At 45.8% G+C, this 18,798-nt stretch overlaps 1 protein-coding gene across 1 annotated transcript in view; it reads right to left on the bottom strand.

Annotated features, from left to right (window-relative positions):
• The window catches only part of PANX1 (pannexin 1), a 30,636-nt gene extending 12,711 nt beyond the window's left edge, over positions 1–17,925 (bottom strand). The window contains exons 1-2 of the mRNA XM_067289624.1: positions 17,727–17,925; positions 6,437–6,576 (exon numbers count right to left, since the gene is read on the bottom strand). Of these exons, the coding sequence (XP_067145725.1) occupies positions 6,437–6,576; positions 17,727–17,907 (321 nt within the window). The 5' untranslated portion in view covers positions 17,908–17,925. The remainder of the gene's footprint in view (positions 1–6,436; positions 6,577–17,726) is intronic.
• Between the last annotated feature and the right edge of the window lie 873 nt (positions 17,926–18,798).

The raw sequence follows: 18,798 nt of genomic DNA, 5'->3' as shown, positions 1-18,798 counted from the left end.
AACAACTCTATTTTACCAGAATTTGTGACCATCTACATTCAGATAAATATTCAGAATGACATGAACTGTCTTCACTACATTTCAGTTCCCAATGAAATGTGCGTAGTCTTTCACACATATGCTGCTAGCACTACAAATATCTAAATGAATTCCTAATATTCTCATGACATGACTTTTGTCCCCTTTTATTCAGAGGCCAGGGAAATATGCTGTCAAGCATAATTTGTGCCACCCGCAAAAGGTCAGAAATGCATCTGAACAGCTGGAGGTTAATACACACCAATATGCTACTGATGACAGACTTAGAAGTAATAGTGATTAGCCAGGCACACTACAGGCAAACTCCACAGGGATGTGGGGAGAGCCTGACACACCCAACACATTTCTAACACACACAGTCACGGGTATTGACAGGAGAGAAAGCAGAATTATCCCCAGGCTGTAAAGAAGCTGGAAAGCTGAAGATCCCAGACTATCTTTAAGTTCTAAGGCCTCCTTTCTCTTACCCTAAAAACATTCTTCTGTATTTCCAGAGGTTGACCTGGCCTTCTTGGAAACATCTGTTTCAGTCCTTTCAAGTTAAGTTTTCAGAAACCAGCTAACTGCACAACCAAAATGAATGCCCGGGTATAGAAGAAAAGTGTTTGAGTAATATACTCGTACACGCAGATAAGACATTGGAATCACATAATTGTCCTTTAGAGATGTGTTGGCACCGCACTCCACTGAAGAAAAGAAAAATCAGACTAAACCCCAAAACAGTAACATGACATTCCCAGTTCAACTGCACTAAGATCCAGTAAAAACACAGTAAATAAATTAAAAGGGTATTTTTAAAACTTCTTTATAAGCTGAAATATGTTTGTCATCCAAAGAAAATATAGCTAAAACAAAAATAAGGCAGCTGCCAGACACCTAGCAAAAGTTTCTGTAAAGGGCAGTGTGACCCAAAAGACATTTTCAAGGAGCAGATCCACACAGAGCTTGCTAAGAGCTGGAGACAGCTCGTAGAAGATGAAAACAACTTTAGTGACCTTCACAAAACAACAGCTATTGCATCTTCAGTCATATTTACTCTGGGCAAACACTGCTAAAATGATTGCAAGCATTCAGACTTCCACCATACTTGAGAGAGGTAAAATACTAACTTTAAGTACAATAACACAAGGTTGTTAAACTGCACTCACAAGTCTGATTTAGTCTTGAGAAAATTCACTGATGTAGAATACTAAACAAAGAGAGAAGCACTGGAGGTCTTTTACTCATTTGTGATCAGAATATTTCACATAAAAAATAAGATTATGATGAAATGTCAGCTTCCTCAGTTCCGAATTTTTATACCCCATTGAGAAGAGCCTAAGCACAGGAATCCCCTTCCCTCCTCCCCACCCTGACCACTAAAATAGGCTAACAACAACAACATGTTTCCTGGGGCAAAGTTATTAAGTTCCCTCTGGACATAATCATATTCCTGGTAGAGTCAATGGGAGACTTTTCATTGGTTTTCAGGGCAAAAATGTGAGCTATAAATGACTCATAATTCTAAAGGTTGCCATGTGGCTGAGATATTACCCTGGCTCCAGATCTGAAACTGAATCTCAAACCATTTCCATACACATGCTTTTCCCTATCCCATCTGTTTCTTATTTATTTTCTGTTTTGATACAGCTTGAAAGACTGTATTTCTCCAGCTTCAGTTAGTAAAAACAATGATGTGACTAAACCAGTTATAATACTGCAGACTCAAAGAATGGTTTATAAATACATCTACATTCAGGTTTTTTTGCACTGACAGCCCTTAATCCTCCTGGGTGGGGCTTTATAGGTGAAAGATGAAGAGTCCTCAGACAACTGTAACATTGGATAAACAGTGAGTAACAAGAATCAAGTAACAATTGTGATTATAATTATGCCAACAACATAATGAAGAACCTCAATTTTTATGTGTATTTACAGATAAGCAAGTCAGAAAACAACCCACAGGCCCACAGGAAGTCTCAGTTTTAATACAAAAGCATGAAGATTTTGAAGAAGGTAAGTTTCACTTCATACACACAGACTTCAGAACGATTCTTTGTATTGCAATGCTCTGAGCAGGTCCCACCACATTTGCTCTGCATTTTCCAGAGATCTAAGCCATGGTGCCTGGCTTTTCCTTGCTGTGCTACAAAATGTAGAAATCTTTCTCCTGTCAGTCAGGCATACAGAAATGTGCAAATGAACCATTTTCCTTCATTTCACACTGGTACTGATCCCCTTCTTCTGAAGAACTGTTCCCTCCCTTTACCTCAGTTTTGCTTCTTCCTCTTTGATTCTCTTCAATTAATAGTAAACTAGAAAAACCCTAGAAGTCTCATGATCATAGGCACCCCTATTCTAGCAATCCAGGTTTGAGGGCTAGGGAGAGGTCATAACTGAATATCCTATCGCCGCCCCCCTCCCCAACTTGCTTGGTTGCCATCATACCTAGAGGCTATCAAGAGGCTGAGAGGAGATCTTATCAATGTGTACAAGTATCTGAAGGGAGGGTGTCAAGAGGATGGGACCAGACTCTTCAGTGGTGCCCAGCGACAGGATGCAAGGCAACGGGCACAAACTGAAACACAGACAATTCCATCTGAACATGAGGAAAAACTTTTTCACTGTGAGGGTGACAGAGCACTGGAACAGGTTGTCCAGCGAGGTTGTGGAGTCTCCTTCTCTGGAGATATTCAAAACACACCTGGATGCAATCCTGTGCAACGTACTCTAGGTGACCCTGCTTGAGCAGGGGGGTTGGACTAGATGATCTCGTGAGGTCCCTTCCAACCTCAGCGATTCTGTGATTCTGTGAAGAGGCAATAAGATGATGCTCTGTATTCTCCTTTGCACATCTGTATAATTTTCTCTGTGCACTACGCATTATAAAGACTTCCTGGTACAGTCTTCTCCTCCACTAGACTGCAAGGACTGGCCACTCACAGTGGGCAAGCAATTTGTTTCCATTTAAGCGAAGATTCAAGCCAAGTTTTGTCAAAATAAATTGTCAGGTGGAGCACTCATCTTTAGAGACAAGAAGCAAGCAATGAGAAGAGAGGGAGCAAATACACAGCTCTTCCATCTCATATCAATATTGCCTGCCTTTCTTTACAACCTATCTTTAGAAGTTAATATCTCAGTTCTGATACTTCAGACAGGTACAAGTAACCTCTTGAGGTAGTTCAAGTCTGAATGGAAACCCCCAGAAGAAAACAGAGACATTAGAAAAAGCATGACTCCTGACCAGGCTCAGTTTCATCAGTGACAGGCCTGAAGATGAGTCTTGTCAAAGGACTTAACCACATTAGCATTGTGACATCTTTTTAGCTGACAAGGAGGAAGAAATCTTCTTAAACTAAGATTATAGGCAGTACATACGATACTCCTTTATTATCCATCTGCAAATACAGCTTATTTCTTGAGTCATGTATTTGAATACACAACTCATTTTGCTTTCTGTTAAGTGCTATTTAATATTAAGAGTTATTTCAGGATCACTAAAAACTTCAAATAGCCTGTTTTCCAAGGAGCAACAATGCCTAAAGAGACCCCCCTAGGAGTGCACAGACCACTAGAGTATCAGGCTACTCAGAAAATTGCAACATGCTCCTCTTCTCCACTCCAAAACAAGCTTTCAAATTGATAAATTGTGTTGGGAGACATCTCCCAAGGCAGGACTGACAGCAGGTAAAGGTGCCCAAGCTTTGGAGATTGCCTCAGAATTGAAGCATACATGTCAGTGACTGAAAAACTAATAATCCCAGAGCAAACTTGTATTCTGAAATAGGATGAAAATGGGAAGATTTCAGTTTTTCTTATAATGTGACCTGGTTTTGATAGTCCTTCAAAGCAACTAGACACCTAGAACAAAAGCAGAACAAGTTGCTGCAAGTTGGTGTATTCATCAAGAGACAAAAAGCTGCACAGTTCTACTTCCATCCTATCCTGCTTTGAGCACTATCCTAGGATGTCAGCCTTTGACAGCACTTCTGACAGAGCACAGAGAGCATGCCACAAGGAAATCCATTCATTTCAATGAGGAATTGGGGCCTACAACCTCAATCCCCCCCAAGCACAATATAATACCTTCTTAACCGCTTCTCATGGAGCCTTCCAGCATGCCAATATAGTGAGTCGCTAAGTGAGTCAGAGTGTTAAAAAGAACCTGAGATGCTTTGCAAATAACTGCACTGCTGCCCAGAATGCAGAAAGAAAACATAAAGCGTTTCTCCAAGAGAAGCTGGACTTAACGATCCCTGTGGTCCCTTTACCTGCATCTCTGTCCTTGCACTCCAGGGAAAAGCCTTCTGTCATCTGAGCTAGGGAAGGCTCCCTTCCCTCATTAACATCACTGTGCTCCCACAAAGGCTCTGCACGTTTTAAAAATTGTTATCTAGCCAAGGTCTGCAGAGCAATGAGCTTTGACATACTCTGCAGTACACTGCATGCACCAGGAAACAACCAAAGCTCTGTTTTCCTGCAAAAGCAATCAGCCTGCACCATAGTCCGCTAGCAGGTGCAGCCAGCAGCTGCCGGCCCCAGATTTGAAGAACAGCCAAATATCTCAAGATAGCGTAGTGGGCACTGAAGGCCAGCATTAAGAGCTGTAACACTGCTTATTACCTGGAAACTTGTTAAACCTGAGAGCTGATGAACAAGTAGAAGGATATTTATTAATACTGGCCTCCAAACAGTATGTGACTAGATCAGTGGAAGGGTAGGTGGCTAAGCATGGATTTAGGAAGTTAACAGTAAGCACCCAGACTCAGTCACAGATTTTGACTCAGCTGTTCAGACATACTTCTTGCAGCCAGTCTGCAGGGTATTCAAAAGGAAACATCAGATACCATTAAGCTACCACAGAGGAAGTGTGGAAATAGGGGCCCCACATCAATTCCTGAGATAGCACCGATCAGCAAATTAATGGGGGTTGTGTCATAAAAATATGATTACTTAAGCTATTTGTCATGGCTAGCAAATTAAGAGACTTATAGTTGCAATCATTAACTATCAACAGATGACTATGGAATAAAATTTATCAAAAAGAAATTAGGCAACAGTAACTCTCTCCCTCAAGAGAAAAGGGGAACGATGTATTAATGCACACCCAGGTCTGCAGATGGAGTTTCCACTTATGCAAGCCATTGCAAGATGTCCCACCAGCCTGTAGAAAGTCTGACTGAGATGAATTGGAGCAGTAATTGAACAAAACAGAGTTTAGCCTAAAAAACAAGTCTGGCTTTAATATTCATGAAACAAAATACCTTTGTATCAAGGCGACGTGCAGAGCTAATTGGAGAAGGCAGCAGTAAGCTCTTATTTAGCAATCTGAGTCAGCAGATGAATGGGAGACAGCTCCGAATAGTCCTTCAGTGGAGATACAACCAGCTCACTGGATAATGAAAGCTGAGGTACGCAATGTGCTGGGAAAGCCCAGAAATACAGGTACTGCAGGTTCCAGACCTGAGCTACCTCTGCACCAGGTCCTCTGCTGCTCTTAGTTGCCACTGGGATTATTTGCTGGGGCACAAAACTGCAGCTTGGGTCTGGGAGCATCATGGCTCCAAGCAGTCCTGAAGTAATAAGAGGGCTGGGGAAGGCAGCACAGAGCACCCCAAAAGCATTTGTTAGCTCAGTATCAGCATGGCCCGAGCAGGGCTACACTGAGCTCCCCGCGTTGGCGTGGCATCCAGTCAGAGTTTGCAACTGCTGTCAAAGCTCAGCTAAATGCTTTGAGCCATCTCAAGTATCTCAGTACCCAGCACACATAAAACAGGCCCCTTACTGTGCGTTCACTATGATGCTGCTTTTACCTACAGCAGAGAAAGCCAACTCACAGTTTGCCAGGAAACAGTCTGAGGAAGCCCAGAGGAGCACACTGAAGACGGGGGTGAAATGCGTGGCTACCAATGATGTAGTGCATCTGTCTCAAAATGCCCATCACTGCAGCATCAGTGTATGTATCTGCCATGAGTCCAATTCTCCCCAAGCACAATAGGCTAAGTGTAATGCAATAAAAATACTAAATGCTCTTACTATCTTATTGCTATCTTATGCTTTTACTGTCTTAAGTAAGATTTTGATACAGGCATTAAGCCAGCTGCTGTGGCTTTTGTCTTATTTCATGATTTTAAAATAGCTCCTGGCTAAAGTCGGGTCAGACACCAGCTCCAAGGCAACACATCAACATTAACATTACTGTTGTGATATTTGTTATTATACCATGACAGATCCTTTATTTAAAAGCAGAAAATATCTCTTTCCATCCTACCCTGTTTGGAAGCAGGGGAAAGTAAACATCTTCTCTAAAAATAAAGTCAATTCACAGCCAGGCATTATAGCAGAGGAGGAAAGGAAAAGGTAAGGCAAAGCAGGCTTCCACACTCAGCCAATTTTTCCAAGGTAGATCTGTACCTACTTTATGAAGCCACAGGGGAATGTTTTCCAAGTTGTTCTGGGACGGTTGCTTTTGCTGCACAGCTGCCCAGCAATAGGAGTCCACATAAGCAGCTTGTCGCCAGGAAAAGGAGCTAGGTGCAAAGCAGCTTATCTGAGCACCTGAAAAACAAAGCAAAAGTTATCATATATTTGGAAGATTAAAAAAAGATAAATCAAGTTTAGAAAGAAAAGCTCACGCTTGGGATTTAGTATTATCCAAAGTTATTACATTAGGTGATAGAACAAAACATGGCGGTTCTGCAGAGCGCAGTCACTCTGTTCCCACAGAACTGCATCCAAAGGGTTACATTCCCACATGGATTCTCTGATGTCTGGTAAGGGTTGAGCCAATATTGTACCTTTCTCCAAAGAAGGGATATTAGAAGCATCTGTCTTTCATGCCTTTTTTGGTAAGTATTTCGGGAATGTAACCTCCAAGATGCGACTCCCTCCCTTGCATTTGACTCAGGTTGGCCAAAGGAGAACCAACAGATATGAAACATGATCAGGTAAGGCTGGTTTCCTGAGGAAACGGTTACCATGATGCTTATATCAACAGCTGTATTTCCCACATGCGTAACCTACGGCTTATGCATTTAGCAAAACAAGACCGCAAACACCATTCCCCCAGTCCAGCAGTCCTTGCAGTAACACAAGGACAAGCTTATCCCAGGGTGCTGCCGCTTGTTCTGCCTCTGAAACCATGCACGAGTTACGAGTTACACAGGTGAAAATAGGGATTTCCTTCTGGCAGAGCAACACTGGCCTCTAGGCTCTCCCGAAGGGCCCTGGACCTCTCTTCAGCAGTGCAGTGATGTGCTGTGCCCAGGGCTCAGACATACCCCAGCCACCCCCAGTCACTTCCCACACCTCTCCAGATGCTCCAGAACTTCAAATTAAGACCAAGGCAGAGAGGGCAGCAAAAGCAGCTATTTAGCCAGCCGCAGCTTTAGGGTCAAATCCTGATCTAACCAGCTACAGTCACCAATTAAGTCTTCCCACAGCATATCTCAATGATGAAGAGTGGTATTATTTGATGTGGTTATCAGTGGCTCTTTAGATGAGGGCTAATAAAACAGGACCAAGGTTTTTGCTTTCCCTTTTGAAGCTTTGATATTGAAGAAAAAGAGTTTCTAGTAGGCTTCCCTAGGTCCTGAAACAGGATAGCTGCTTCATCAAACAACTGTTCAAAGTGGAGATGGCTCTTCCAAGCACAACCTCCTACACCTCCCACCCAGAAAGTGCTCTGCATCCCTGCTGGAAAGACCGTACTCGCATAGAGCTTGCTGGAGGGAAGAACAGTTAATTGCACAGTAACTAAGATTCACTATGAGCAGGTCTATCATTTGTCAGCATTATTTAATTATTTCCAGATAATTTTATTGCATTTACTTATGCCTTTAAAAAAAGCCTTGAAAATACAAACATCAAAAGAGCTAGAGGGGTGATTATTTGCTATTTTTTCCTTAATACATTCATCATCAAAGTTAGCGCTAGATGATGTGTGCTTTACAATAATAAATATTTCATATCAGATTGCTTTGTTTTTTGTGCCTAGTTTCTGGTTTAGCTTTTAGAGAATAAGAACCTATTTTATAAGAGGGGCTAACTGCATTAACAGTGTAACTTCTGTTGCCATTTTACAATGTAGCATAGTCAAGGAGTATTATGAATAAAAGCCTTCGCTTATGAGTCACTATTACAATTATTTCCAAGGCTGTAGTGTCATAACGACATGGTTTGAATTGTCACAAGCCTCCTTTATGGCAAACAAGTTACTATTTATCAGAAGAGAGCTCAGGTGATTTAACAAAGTTGGCACAACACCAGCAGTTTCACTCTCTCCAAGAGAGAAGCTCCAAGAGTTTCTACTTTCCAGAGAATTTCCATTTGTGGAAGAAATCTGTGGAAGCTCAAGAAAGACACTGCAGAAAGTAAGTGGCCAATCTGAGCCTCTCTGCTGGATAGGGCCCGTTTATGCTCTGCTCTCATTATTTAACAAAACTCCTGTTACTGACACCAGACTGCGTGCGAAGCAGTAAATAAATGACCCTTTCAGAGGACAAGCAAGAGGAGTGTTCAGAACCACGCTCTGTCCTGTATCCTTTACAGATGATATGTCTGCAGCATCTGTAAAGGAAGTACATTCAAAGTGCTCACTCCATGTGTGGGAAACCACTGAAAGCGATCAAGTGTTTAAATTAGTAATGAAAAAGCCAGACAGCCTCCCTCTCCAAAAAATTATAAGCACAACTTCATACCAGACTAGTTATAGCAATCCTGGTGGTGCAACAGAGCAGTGAGCCTGCTCTTCATTTTCAGAGGGTTTCAGCAGGGACTTCAGGAACTTCTGGGAACTTGACTTGGGAGCCAAGCAGAGAGACATAGACATCACTGGAAGCTGGGGACACTCTCGATCTTACACTGCTTTTTAATTAATTTACTGCAGTACTGGTTGTAAATACTTGCTAATGCAAATCACAACTTTGAACTAACAGTGGTATGTGAGGACTTAAATGGAGAGGATGTTTTTGTGCAAAATCTAGAGAATACAGTTAAATGCAACTGAAAATGGTCCCAATTTTCCACCTTTTTTTTTCTCTCTACCTTCTGAAGGAGTAATATCAATAAACCTATATAGACAATTTAGTCTACATTTGGATATTCTGGAGGAAGTGGGGAAAAAAAGAAGAAAAGCTGTAATTTTTACTGAAGCAGAACTTAGGCAAAGAGCCAAATTGCTGTCATGGAATCACTAGGTACATAGATATATATGTAAATATATATGTGCACACATAGATACACACATGCAGAGCTAGTTTATGGAAGGTTAATAGTCCTCTGCTATCAAAGAAATGGCCTTCCTGACTTGGCGATGTGAAGCCTTTCCCAGTCCTTTGCTCCCACAAGTAACAGAACGGCAAAAAGATCCCAGCAGCCAAGCTCATAATGATGACAGGGAGATACAATACACAGTGAGAAGGATGAAGAATAATAAATGACTGCATTCATTAAGTGGTTGCTTTGGCCGATTTTACGATTACGCTTGGCAATGTATCTTTTTTTTAATCATCCTCTAGTACTGATTTTCTCAGCACCTGTGATAGGAGAGTCCTTTCATATTGCACTCGGTTACTCTGCAGGTCCTCTGCAGCACTTTAAAAACCAGCATGAGCCTGCCTACAGGTGGAGGTCTCACCTCTGTGCTCAGGTAGCACCTTTTCAGCCACTTTGTCCAAGTCCTGCAAGCTCATTTGCGATGGTTTGATCACTAGGTGTTTGAGAGAAGATGTCCCAGTCACTGCTAGGACTTCTTAAGAGTTAAAAGTGCAAGCAGTAAGCCCGTCCTGGCTCCTCTTTCACAAATGGGGGTGGAAATTTTGCTGTAGATGCTCAAAGAGCAGGATCCGAGTCACTTCCGAGATTCCCACCCTACTGCACCTGCAGATGCTTTCTGAAAAGGAAACTTTCTGCCCTCCTAGAATCCCAAGGAAAAGCTCAGGTCTGAAGGAGACGGTCCCAGGCTGGTATCGGACTGCTGTGCCGGTGTGGAAGGGGCGGTGAGCAGAGGCCCGGCCTCCGCTGGCTGCAGCGCAGCCTGCGCCGGCACTGACGGGAGCCCCGGGCTGCTCCTTAACAGAGGGCTGAAGCCCAGCACGCAGGGCAGGTCTCCTCCCCGAGGGTGACACCTCTCTCCCTGCTTAGGCACCTAATTAAAGCACTGCAGCTAACACAGAGTATTCCAAGAACTGATGTTAATCATAAGCTGAACTACTACTGAGCCAGGATCTGGAGGTTTGTATTTGACAGGATTAAACCTTCAGTAAATTATTTGCTTTCTAATACACTGCAATCACTGGAAAAAAGATTTGCATAGGCTTGGATGAAAATCTAGCCATTAATTACTTCTATAATTTTACACTAGGCAAAATGAACTAGCCACAATACCCAAATACTTGATTTTATCTAGCAAGAATTACCCACTTTATCAGCCACTAAAGAAAAACCCACAAACAAGAAAACCAAGCCACACATACACAATGTACAGACTGCCATGCACTATACAAAGCACATGCCCCACATCAACATTAAAACCTATGAAAATACATGAAAAAGATGTCCTGATGCATGCCAAAGAAAATTATCAACTGTGTGTGTGTGTGTGTGTGTGTGTGTGTGTGTACACACATGTGCGCTGAGAACAGACCAGAAGAAATGATTTTATTACATTTATAGATGCTTCTTATGGACCAAAGTAGCGCATTGGGTAAAACAGAACAGACATTAAGTATAAGAAAGGAAATATGGAGAAAAACAAATGGGTGCACAAGCAAAAAAAACCTGTTCATTGAGATTTACTTTGGCAATGGAATAGCAGCAGAATGTAAAGCTAATGCAATATTTAAGGACAGAGAGTGAGAGGAGCTATCAAGTATTTTTCCCTTTCCATAGGGATGTCAGTTATTGCTCAGAGAGGTCTCAAAACCATGCAATGGGAAAACTAGGTATTCATCAAGAGTGCATATAAAATGATAGATTTTTTTGAATCATGGGAAAAAAACAAACAAATTTGTATTTCTCTGTGACTTAAACTCCCACCAAGGAGATTAAAACAAAAAAATCTCCTCACCAACAGCTGAAAGCATTCACCCAAAGACAATTTATCCTTTGACATTTAAGTAAATGTTTTTAAGAGTTTGTCCTAGCTGCCTGGACAGGCCTGTTCTGATGACGGTAACTTTTGCTATTCACTGAACACTCTTCACATGGCAAAGAGCAGCGCAACTCCCGCTCCTGTTCTCTGAACAGGAACATCACTCTGTAACACTTCCATCAAAAAAGTCAACGCTTACATGCTCTTGTAATGATTTTAATAGCTATAATGGGAAAATCGAAAGGTTCTCCTCCTGTTACCCCATGATAAAGCAAGTAACTGGCCAGTTCTGCAGTAGATGAACAGTGCACTTCATTCCAGAGCTTTGATTTTACAGTTTATAAAGGAGGAAAAAGCAAAAGGAAGAAAAAAAGATCAGTAAATAGTTGGAACATCCACAGAGACATTAGCTTGTTCTGCAGTGTTTCTCTGAACCCCAGGCCCACAGCTTGCTTCTGAAGAGGCCTGTGAGGGGGATTAAGTGGAAGGGGAAGCAAAGTCTGTATCTGGGAACATAGGGGTGCTTTTCAGCGGTCTGCACCTCCAAAGGAAGATGCTGAGGAGGTCACAGTTTGAAAGAGACTGAAAACCACAGCTCTAGCCAGGTGCTGCTCACGTGCCTGTCGGCCCAGGCCTGGCATCGATGCTCCAGTTCCTAGATCACCCTCTTGAACTAAATGCAAGATGGGCAAATCTCCACCATTATCGTACAGAGTGCTTCAGCAGCACTTGGAAACATTTTTCAAGCTCTCAGCCAGCAGCTCCCTTAGTAACAGTCTTTGGCCTAATTGTATCCAATTTAACCTTAGCCCCCAGCTTTACGGAAGTCACAAGATAGGATCTCCCAAAGGCCTCGCCACTGACTCGTGAACGTGAGGACAGATGCTTATCACTGGGGAGGGCCGGTGAGGGAGTAGCAGCAGAGGAAAGAAGCCCAGTCCAAAAGTTAAGACTATTTCTTGGTATATTTGTCACAATTTAGTCCCATATTTGATTTTTCCTTTCTACAGATTTGAACGGCTGTTCTATAGATTTGATCTGGCTGCTGTGGGTTGGTCTGTGGCCAGGCGCTTTCTAACCAGCCCTCCTGCCACAACTGACAAGCAAATGCACATTCATGATGATCACACCCAAGTTTCTTAGGTCTCTTTACTTAACGCATGACACTTTCAGGGTCCTGGGAAGGTTTCCAAGGTCATTCATTGTATCATAAAATAAATATGGGTGCTAAAACAAAAGGATTAATTAAGACTAGCAATGTATGAGCCATATACCACCACTGCCTAGAACTGAAAACGCAGCAAGAACTGCTGGTCTCCGTCACAGGAGATTCCCTTCTTCTCCCTTCTCCAACACCCCCCTTCCTCCTCGTCTCCTCTCCCCACTTATCAGTCCCAAGGAAAATCACAGTTTATGCACTTTGTGCACTCCGCTCCCCGGCACGGTCTCGTGCTATTTCAGTCTGCTGTGTACAGAAAATCAAATGAGAGAATTTGGTGACAAGCAGCCACTGGGCCTAAGCGCACGTGCACAATCTCCCATTCCCTTCCTACGGGGAACGATGCAAACATCTGATGTTGTTGTTGATGCTTTTTTTCAGCTACAACCCAAGCTAGCCATGGATGTTCTTCCCAGAAATAATTTGAAAATGATCCTCCACCGAAATGAAGCAGCTTGTTTCAGTTTCTCTCTGCCCAGCCCCCTCTGTCTGCTCAGGGCTTCAGCTGCTTCCCTGGAGGAAGGTCGGGACCATCTGCTTTCACTTCTCCGGCCGCGCGGCTCAGCCCTCGCTGCGCGCGCTCGCTCCTGCTCGGGGAGGGCCGTCACAGCCGCTTTCTGCGACAGACGGGGCCAGCGCCGGGCAAAAGCCGAGGCCGGCCGCCGGTCCGACGCTCGGGACAAGAAAGCCGAAGCCTGCGTCCCTGGCAGCCTCTCCTCCTCACCAGCCGCGCGACAGCCGCCAACGACGGACGCGTTAGGCCCCCGCTCAGCCGAGCTTCGACCACCAGAGCTTTGCCCGAGCTTCCAGCTCTCCAGAGCCCTCCGCTCCTTCACGCGCAGAGACATCCCCGGCAGGCGCGGCGGCGGCGGCGGCGGCGGCGTTCGGAGACTTCTCCCTCCGCTCTGCGTACAGCCAAGGGGTGACGCAGGGCCGTAGGGCCAGACACCAGGCAGCAGCACTGAGCGTGACTTCAGCCACCGCCTCCGGGCAGAGGGGCTTCTGCTTCCAGGGCGTCTCCTCTGCTCCTCTGCGGGAGCCGCCCCTCGGGCCGCCGGCGCAAAGGCGCAGGCTGCGAGGCCTAACTGCGCCGCGGCGCAGCGCAGCTGGAAATGAGCATCCTGCACCCTGCTGCTGTAACGGCCGCGCCGCCGCAAGAAGTGCCTGCGTTTACAGCTGACTTGTTTACACACAGAAAGCATCTCATATAATATACACAAGCAGTTTAAAAACGGGAATATCAACCACATCTCAGAGCTACTCTTATTAGAAACATAATCATATAACAATGACACAGATAAACTATTGATTTTAATAAGGCTGAGCGTGCCCACATCTTTATTTTACGGGTTTTTTCTTCTGTAAGAGAGATGGGTAGCTGATTTAGCCATATTTATGTTACTGTTATTAGAACTCCCAAATAACACACGGAATGTAAGGAAATATAACATTGTTCAAACCCTTGTGTTCCTATTTTTATTTCCATTTTCAAGTTGCCAGTTTAAAAATATATAAAACAAGGACCAGAAGCAAAGCGCTAACAGGTGCAGGATTTCAAGCCTTCTCTTTTGCCGGCGCGTGGAGTAGCAAAGCTTCCCAGGGCAGGCAGAAAACAATCACAGCTAAACAATATCAGAAAAAAACTTAAAATCCTGACAAACCTGCGGCTGATCATGGTTTTCTAAAATATAACTAAGAATAAATGTATCTTGCATTCCTCCCCGGCAGACACTGCGAGCCTGCTGACCCCAGGGAGTTTCTGCAGCACTCACCAGGGCAGCGTCTAAGTGCACAAGAAGCGTTTTCCATGCCTCTGGCAAAAAAAGCCTCTACAATATGCAATTTGAATCTCATTTGTTATCTGAAACTTGTATTAAAACCAAAAGTTACTTGAAGGCTTCAGAAAACCTCCTAAGCCTCAGTAAACATGTTAATATCTAATTGTTTTGCACAATTAACAGCAACCACATGTAGAATGAAAATTGCCATTATCTAACGCTTTGCTACAACAAAATACCAAAACGGAACGGAAAGCGATGCTGATAGCAGCATCCAGCTGCGGCTGCCAAGATAATGTAGGTGGGAAGAACGCAATTATCCCAACAGAAATAGGATCCGAGCGCTCATTTTTGGAAAGCGCATACAATTTCTGTACCCAGAGGCAGGGATATTTTCATGTTGTGGCTCACATATTGCTTTCACAACTACTTCTGATTCTGAGTCGCTCTTCTTCAGACCTAAAATAGACCCTAGCATTTTCTCTCAGTTTAGCACTCCTGAATTTTTTCAAAGCACAATTACATAAGGAAGTGTCTGAAACAAATACCACTACTGCTTATAGAATTATGCTCATCCAGCCCCCAAACCCTTCACCATCCCCCCAAATGCCTTAATGGAAATAGCTTTGTTAACTCATTTAAGCAGCCTGGCTGCTAAGCAATAAATACTGTGTGGGAAAAAGGAGATAGCTGTCCAATGGCAACACAGCTGATATAGTATCACTTCCTATATAGAAACCACGTGGTGTAGTTTCACCTCACACTGGGGCCTTGCATCACACAGGCCTTCTTCTATTTTTCAAATAGAAGAGCTCAGTTTTAAACAACAGGTTTTTTCTTACAAGCTCTCAGAATTACAAGCAAAAAGTAACACATGGCATATTCCTGTCATGCAAGATTTAGTGCCTGTTTTAATCGTTGCTTTAAGGGTGTATTGTAGTCTCAGATTCAATCTGAATTATTTTAATACTGAAAGATATATACTGTACACTGAGGACCAAATGCCTGATTACTGAAGATGAGAAATTTTTAACTAATTCAAAAAAAAGAAACATTTAAGATACCCTTTACCAAACTCTGCAATGTAACTATAAGCTGGAGCTTTACGTGAAGAAGGAAAATGAGAGAAAATCTGCAGAGCTGTACAAAAGAGGAGGATTCATGCAGCCACTGTTTCAGACTGAGGTGGATCCTGCCACCCTGACAGAGCTTTCAGAGGGGGAGCAGAGGAAGAAGAACTGTCAGGTCCATACCCTAGCTAGCAAACCTGCTGTGTTTACCTGCGCAGCCCCATAAAATAAAAGCCCTCTTTTTCATTGTTTCAAGAGGAAGAAATGTGAACAGATCAGTAGTAGATCTAAAACTAAAAGCACACAGCTGTACTGCAGAAATACTTCTGCAAGTCTCTGCTTGAACAGACCTTCCACAGGACTTGGATCTGGTCTTGACATTCCCATCCTGGTTGTCCTCGATTCCTCTGCTTGGTTATTGCAAGTAACAATACTCTGTTTATATTTATCAAAATAGGTGTGTAACCAGATGTAAACAGAGTACTCCAGGGGCATCTTATCTGTTAAGCAGGCTGATATCTGATTAATGCTATTCATGACACTTTTGCACAGATTCACCACCAATTCACAGTCCAGCCCATTTCTACTCTCCTGAGAGTAGCTTTACGTAGAACTATAATACATGGAGCTCGGGTGTAAAACATGTATCTTGGGTATGAGACACTGAATGCCAATAAACAGGTACATGCAGTAAAACCAACTATTTCTGAAAGCACAGGAGAAGTTCTATGACTCACTTCTGTCTCAAAAGTAGACAACAGTGCTTATTCACCTATGAAAACTTAATTCAGATAGTACCGTTTAAATTCAGAACAATTCTTACATGCAACATATTTTTATAAGCAAGCCTCTGAATTATAAATCCAAGTCACCTCAGTCACTTCTCAGACACTGAAAGGATTGGTTATTATGCTGTTGCACAAGTACTCCTGTAACTTGGGGATGGGGAAAAAGTACAGTAAAATAATCAGTAAAAAAAGATAACTTGGCCTTTCTCATGTAAAACATACCTTGAGTCACACATCCCTTCAACAGAGGTTGAACTGGAACAGTTTCAGAGTTGCTACGCCCGCGTGCCTGCCCCTTAACACCACAACCAAGAAGCCTTTCAACGCTCACTCCCGCAGCGACGCTTCCAGCAGACCACGTCTTACAAGACCCAGCTGCAGCAGCATGGCTGACTCGGGTCCCGCTGCCCGCAGCAGAACTGGGCAAAACTTTTCAGAGCGCTCCCACTACTCGCACTGCCTCGAGCCCACGGTTTGGTGTTCACAGGTGCAAAAGCACCACTTATACGCAGCATTACCCTGCAAAGGTTGTAAAGCAGCTCAAATCTGAGGAGCCGGTGACCAGCCTCAACATACAACTGAGATATCCTCAGTCCAAACCCATAAGCCTGAAAATCCTTCTCCCAGGCATCTACTCCTGACAGCTCATAAACGACAAAGAAACCTTATTGCAAAGTACTCCAGGCATTGGGAACTGCAGCACTGCACATGGATAGTCCTCAAGGCACAGCTCAGCATGTTGCTTATGCTTAAGGCTGACCAGCGTTGAGACACAAACAGACCTGTGCAGCTGCCACCTTCTTTAAACCACACCTGAAGGAGAAGGCAGGGAACGTTGCCTACAGATGTAGCAGCTGAGCTGCTGGTGGCCTGGCTCCAGAGGTGTTAGAGAATGGCACCAAAGAGGTCGAATTACCTCTACAATTTGGATATTCACCAAGGAAGAGGAGGGAATGGGGAAAGAGAGGAAAAGGCCAATCCTGGATGCCTGCCACCTGGATAAAACAGACTGAGTAGGCACTGTCTGCTCCAGGAGAGCTGCGCTCCCTCCTGTGCACTGCCCATAGCCCAAAGGAACCTGTTGCTCTAGTCCCAACAACACAGGGACACGGGGTGCTTTGGAGAGGGCGGTGGAAACCACTCCTCATGCACTCACACCACAGCCTCCGCCTGAGGCCCAGGGCACCCTGCAGGCAGCGGGGTGCCGAGCCCTGGCCCTGCGAGGGCTTCGGCTACTGAGTCTTCATTGGAAGGGCAGGAGGCTCCCACCCTTGGGTGGGCTGAAACACCAGGCAGGGTTAATCCTCCCCACAAATTTAGGAGAGGCAGCAGGTGGGCATCCAAAGGCATGTTCGAATGAGCCCTGCGCGGGTCACCTCGACGCCTGGAGCGTGCAGGGATGTCCACCTCCGGGGCGCGGGACACCGCGGCCGAGGGAGGTCGGGATCCCGCGTCCACCACAAAACCCACCCCTGGGCCGGGGGTCGAGATGCCCCTTCAGCACCACCACGTCCCCGCTCCCACGGCCCCCCCAGCACCACCAAACCCCGGCCAGGTGCCGGGGCTGCCCGGCTCGCCGGGGCGCACACAAACCGCACGCCGCACCGCGTCCCCAGGGCCACCGCGGGGGACCCCAGCGCCCCGGGGACGGCCCGGCGCCGCCAGACCGCCTTCCTCCTCCTCCTCCTCCTGCGCCGCGCCGGGCCCCGCCGCCCCCCGCCTGCCGCCGGCGCCCGGGTCTCGGCGGGAGGCGCCGGTTACCGATGGAGACCTCCTGGGCGAAGGCCAGGGAGATGAGGAGCAGCGGCAGCCCCACGGCGATGCAGGTGACGATCTTGTCCAGCGCCAGCTCCAGCCGCAGCCCCTTGTAGCGCGTCTCGGGCGGCTCCTTCAGCAGGAAGTCGGAGAAGACGTACTCGGTGGCGATGTGCGCGATGGCCATGGCGCGACCGGCGCGGCGCGGCTCCGCTCCGCTCGGCTCCGCTCCGCTCGGCTCGGCTCCGCTCGGCAGCGCCCCCCCGCTCGCCCGGCCCCGCACGGCCCGGCCCGACCTGGCCCGGCGCCGCACCGCCTCCCGGCGCCGCCTCCCGGCCCCCCGGCCGGGCGCCCCGCGGGCCGCTGCCCCGGCCGCAGCTGGCCCCTCTGCCTCCGCGGCCTGGAGATCGTCCCGGCCCAAGCCCTGCTCCAGCAGGGAGCGTCCAGGCGGGTCTTGAACATCTCCACCGGCGGAGCCTCCGCAGCCTCCCCGGGCAACCTGCTCCACTGCTTCATCATTCCCGCAGTGAAAAAGCTTTTTCCTTACGTTCAAGTGGGATTTCCTGCATTTCGGTGTGTGCCCGCTGCCTCCTGTCCTCTCCCTGGGCCCCCCTGAGAAGAGCCTGGCTCCATCTTTTTGCTGCTGCATCAGGCATTTATACACATCGATAAGATCCCTCTGAGCCTTCTCCTCTCCAGGCTGAGCAGCCCCAGCCCCAGCCTTTCCTCGCGTGTCAACTGCTCCAAGCACTGCAGCCATCTTCTCCACCCTGAGTGTTTGGTGTCCACATCTCTGGTTGCTTTCTGTGGGAGCCAGTGAGGGGCCGTCACATTTAATAACCCTTGACTGTTCCCCCTCCCCCAAACATTTTTTCAGTTTCTTTTGGGTTGGGACCTCTGTAAACCCCGAGCATCCTCAGCCCCATCAGACCAGGAGTCACAGAGGCAACTGTCTATCCTGCAAAGAGCCACCCCTGCTGCTGCGCTTTGCACATGCCACTTGCCTGGCTCACTGGTGGCCCATAAAGCTTCTGCGAAAAGGGGCAAATTGTTCCTTTCTGCACACAACAGTCATTTT

Source organism: Apteryx mantelli, chromosome 1, assembly GCF_036417845.1.
Source record: "Apteryx mantelli isolate bAptMan1 chromosome 1, bAptMan1.hap1, whole genome shotgun sequence".
Taxonomy (NCBI): domain Eukaryota; kingdom Metazoa; phylum Chordata; class Aves; order Apterygiformes; family Apterygidae; genus Apteryx; species Apteryx mantelli.
The sequence above is the reverse complement of the archived record's forward strand: the minus strand, read 5'-3'. Positions and strand labels throughout refer to the sequence as shown.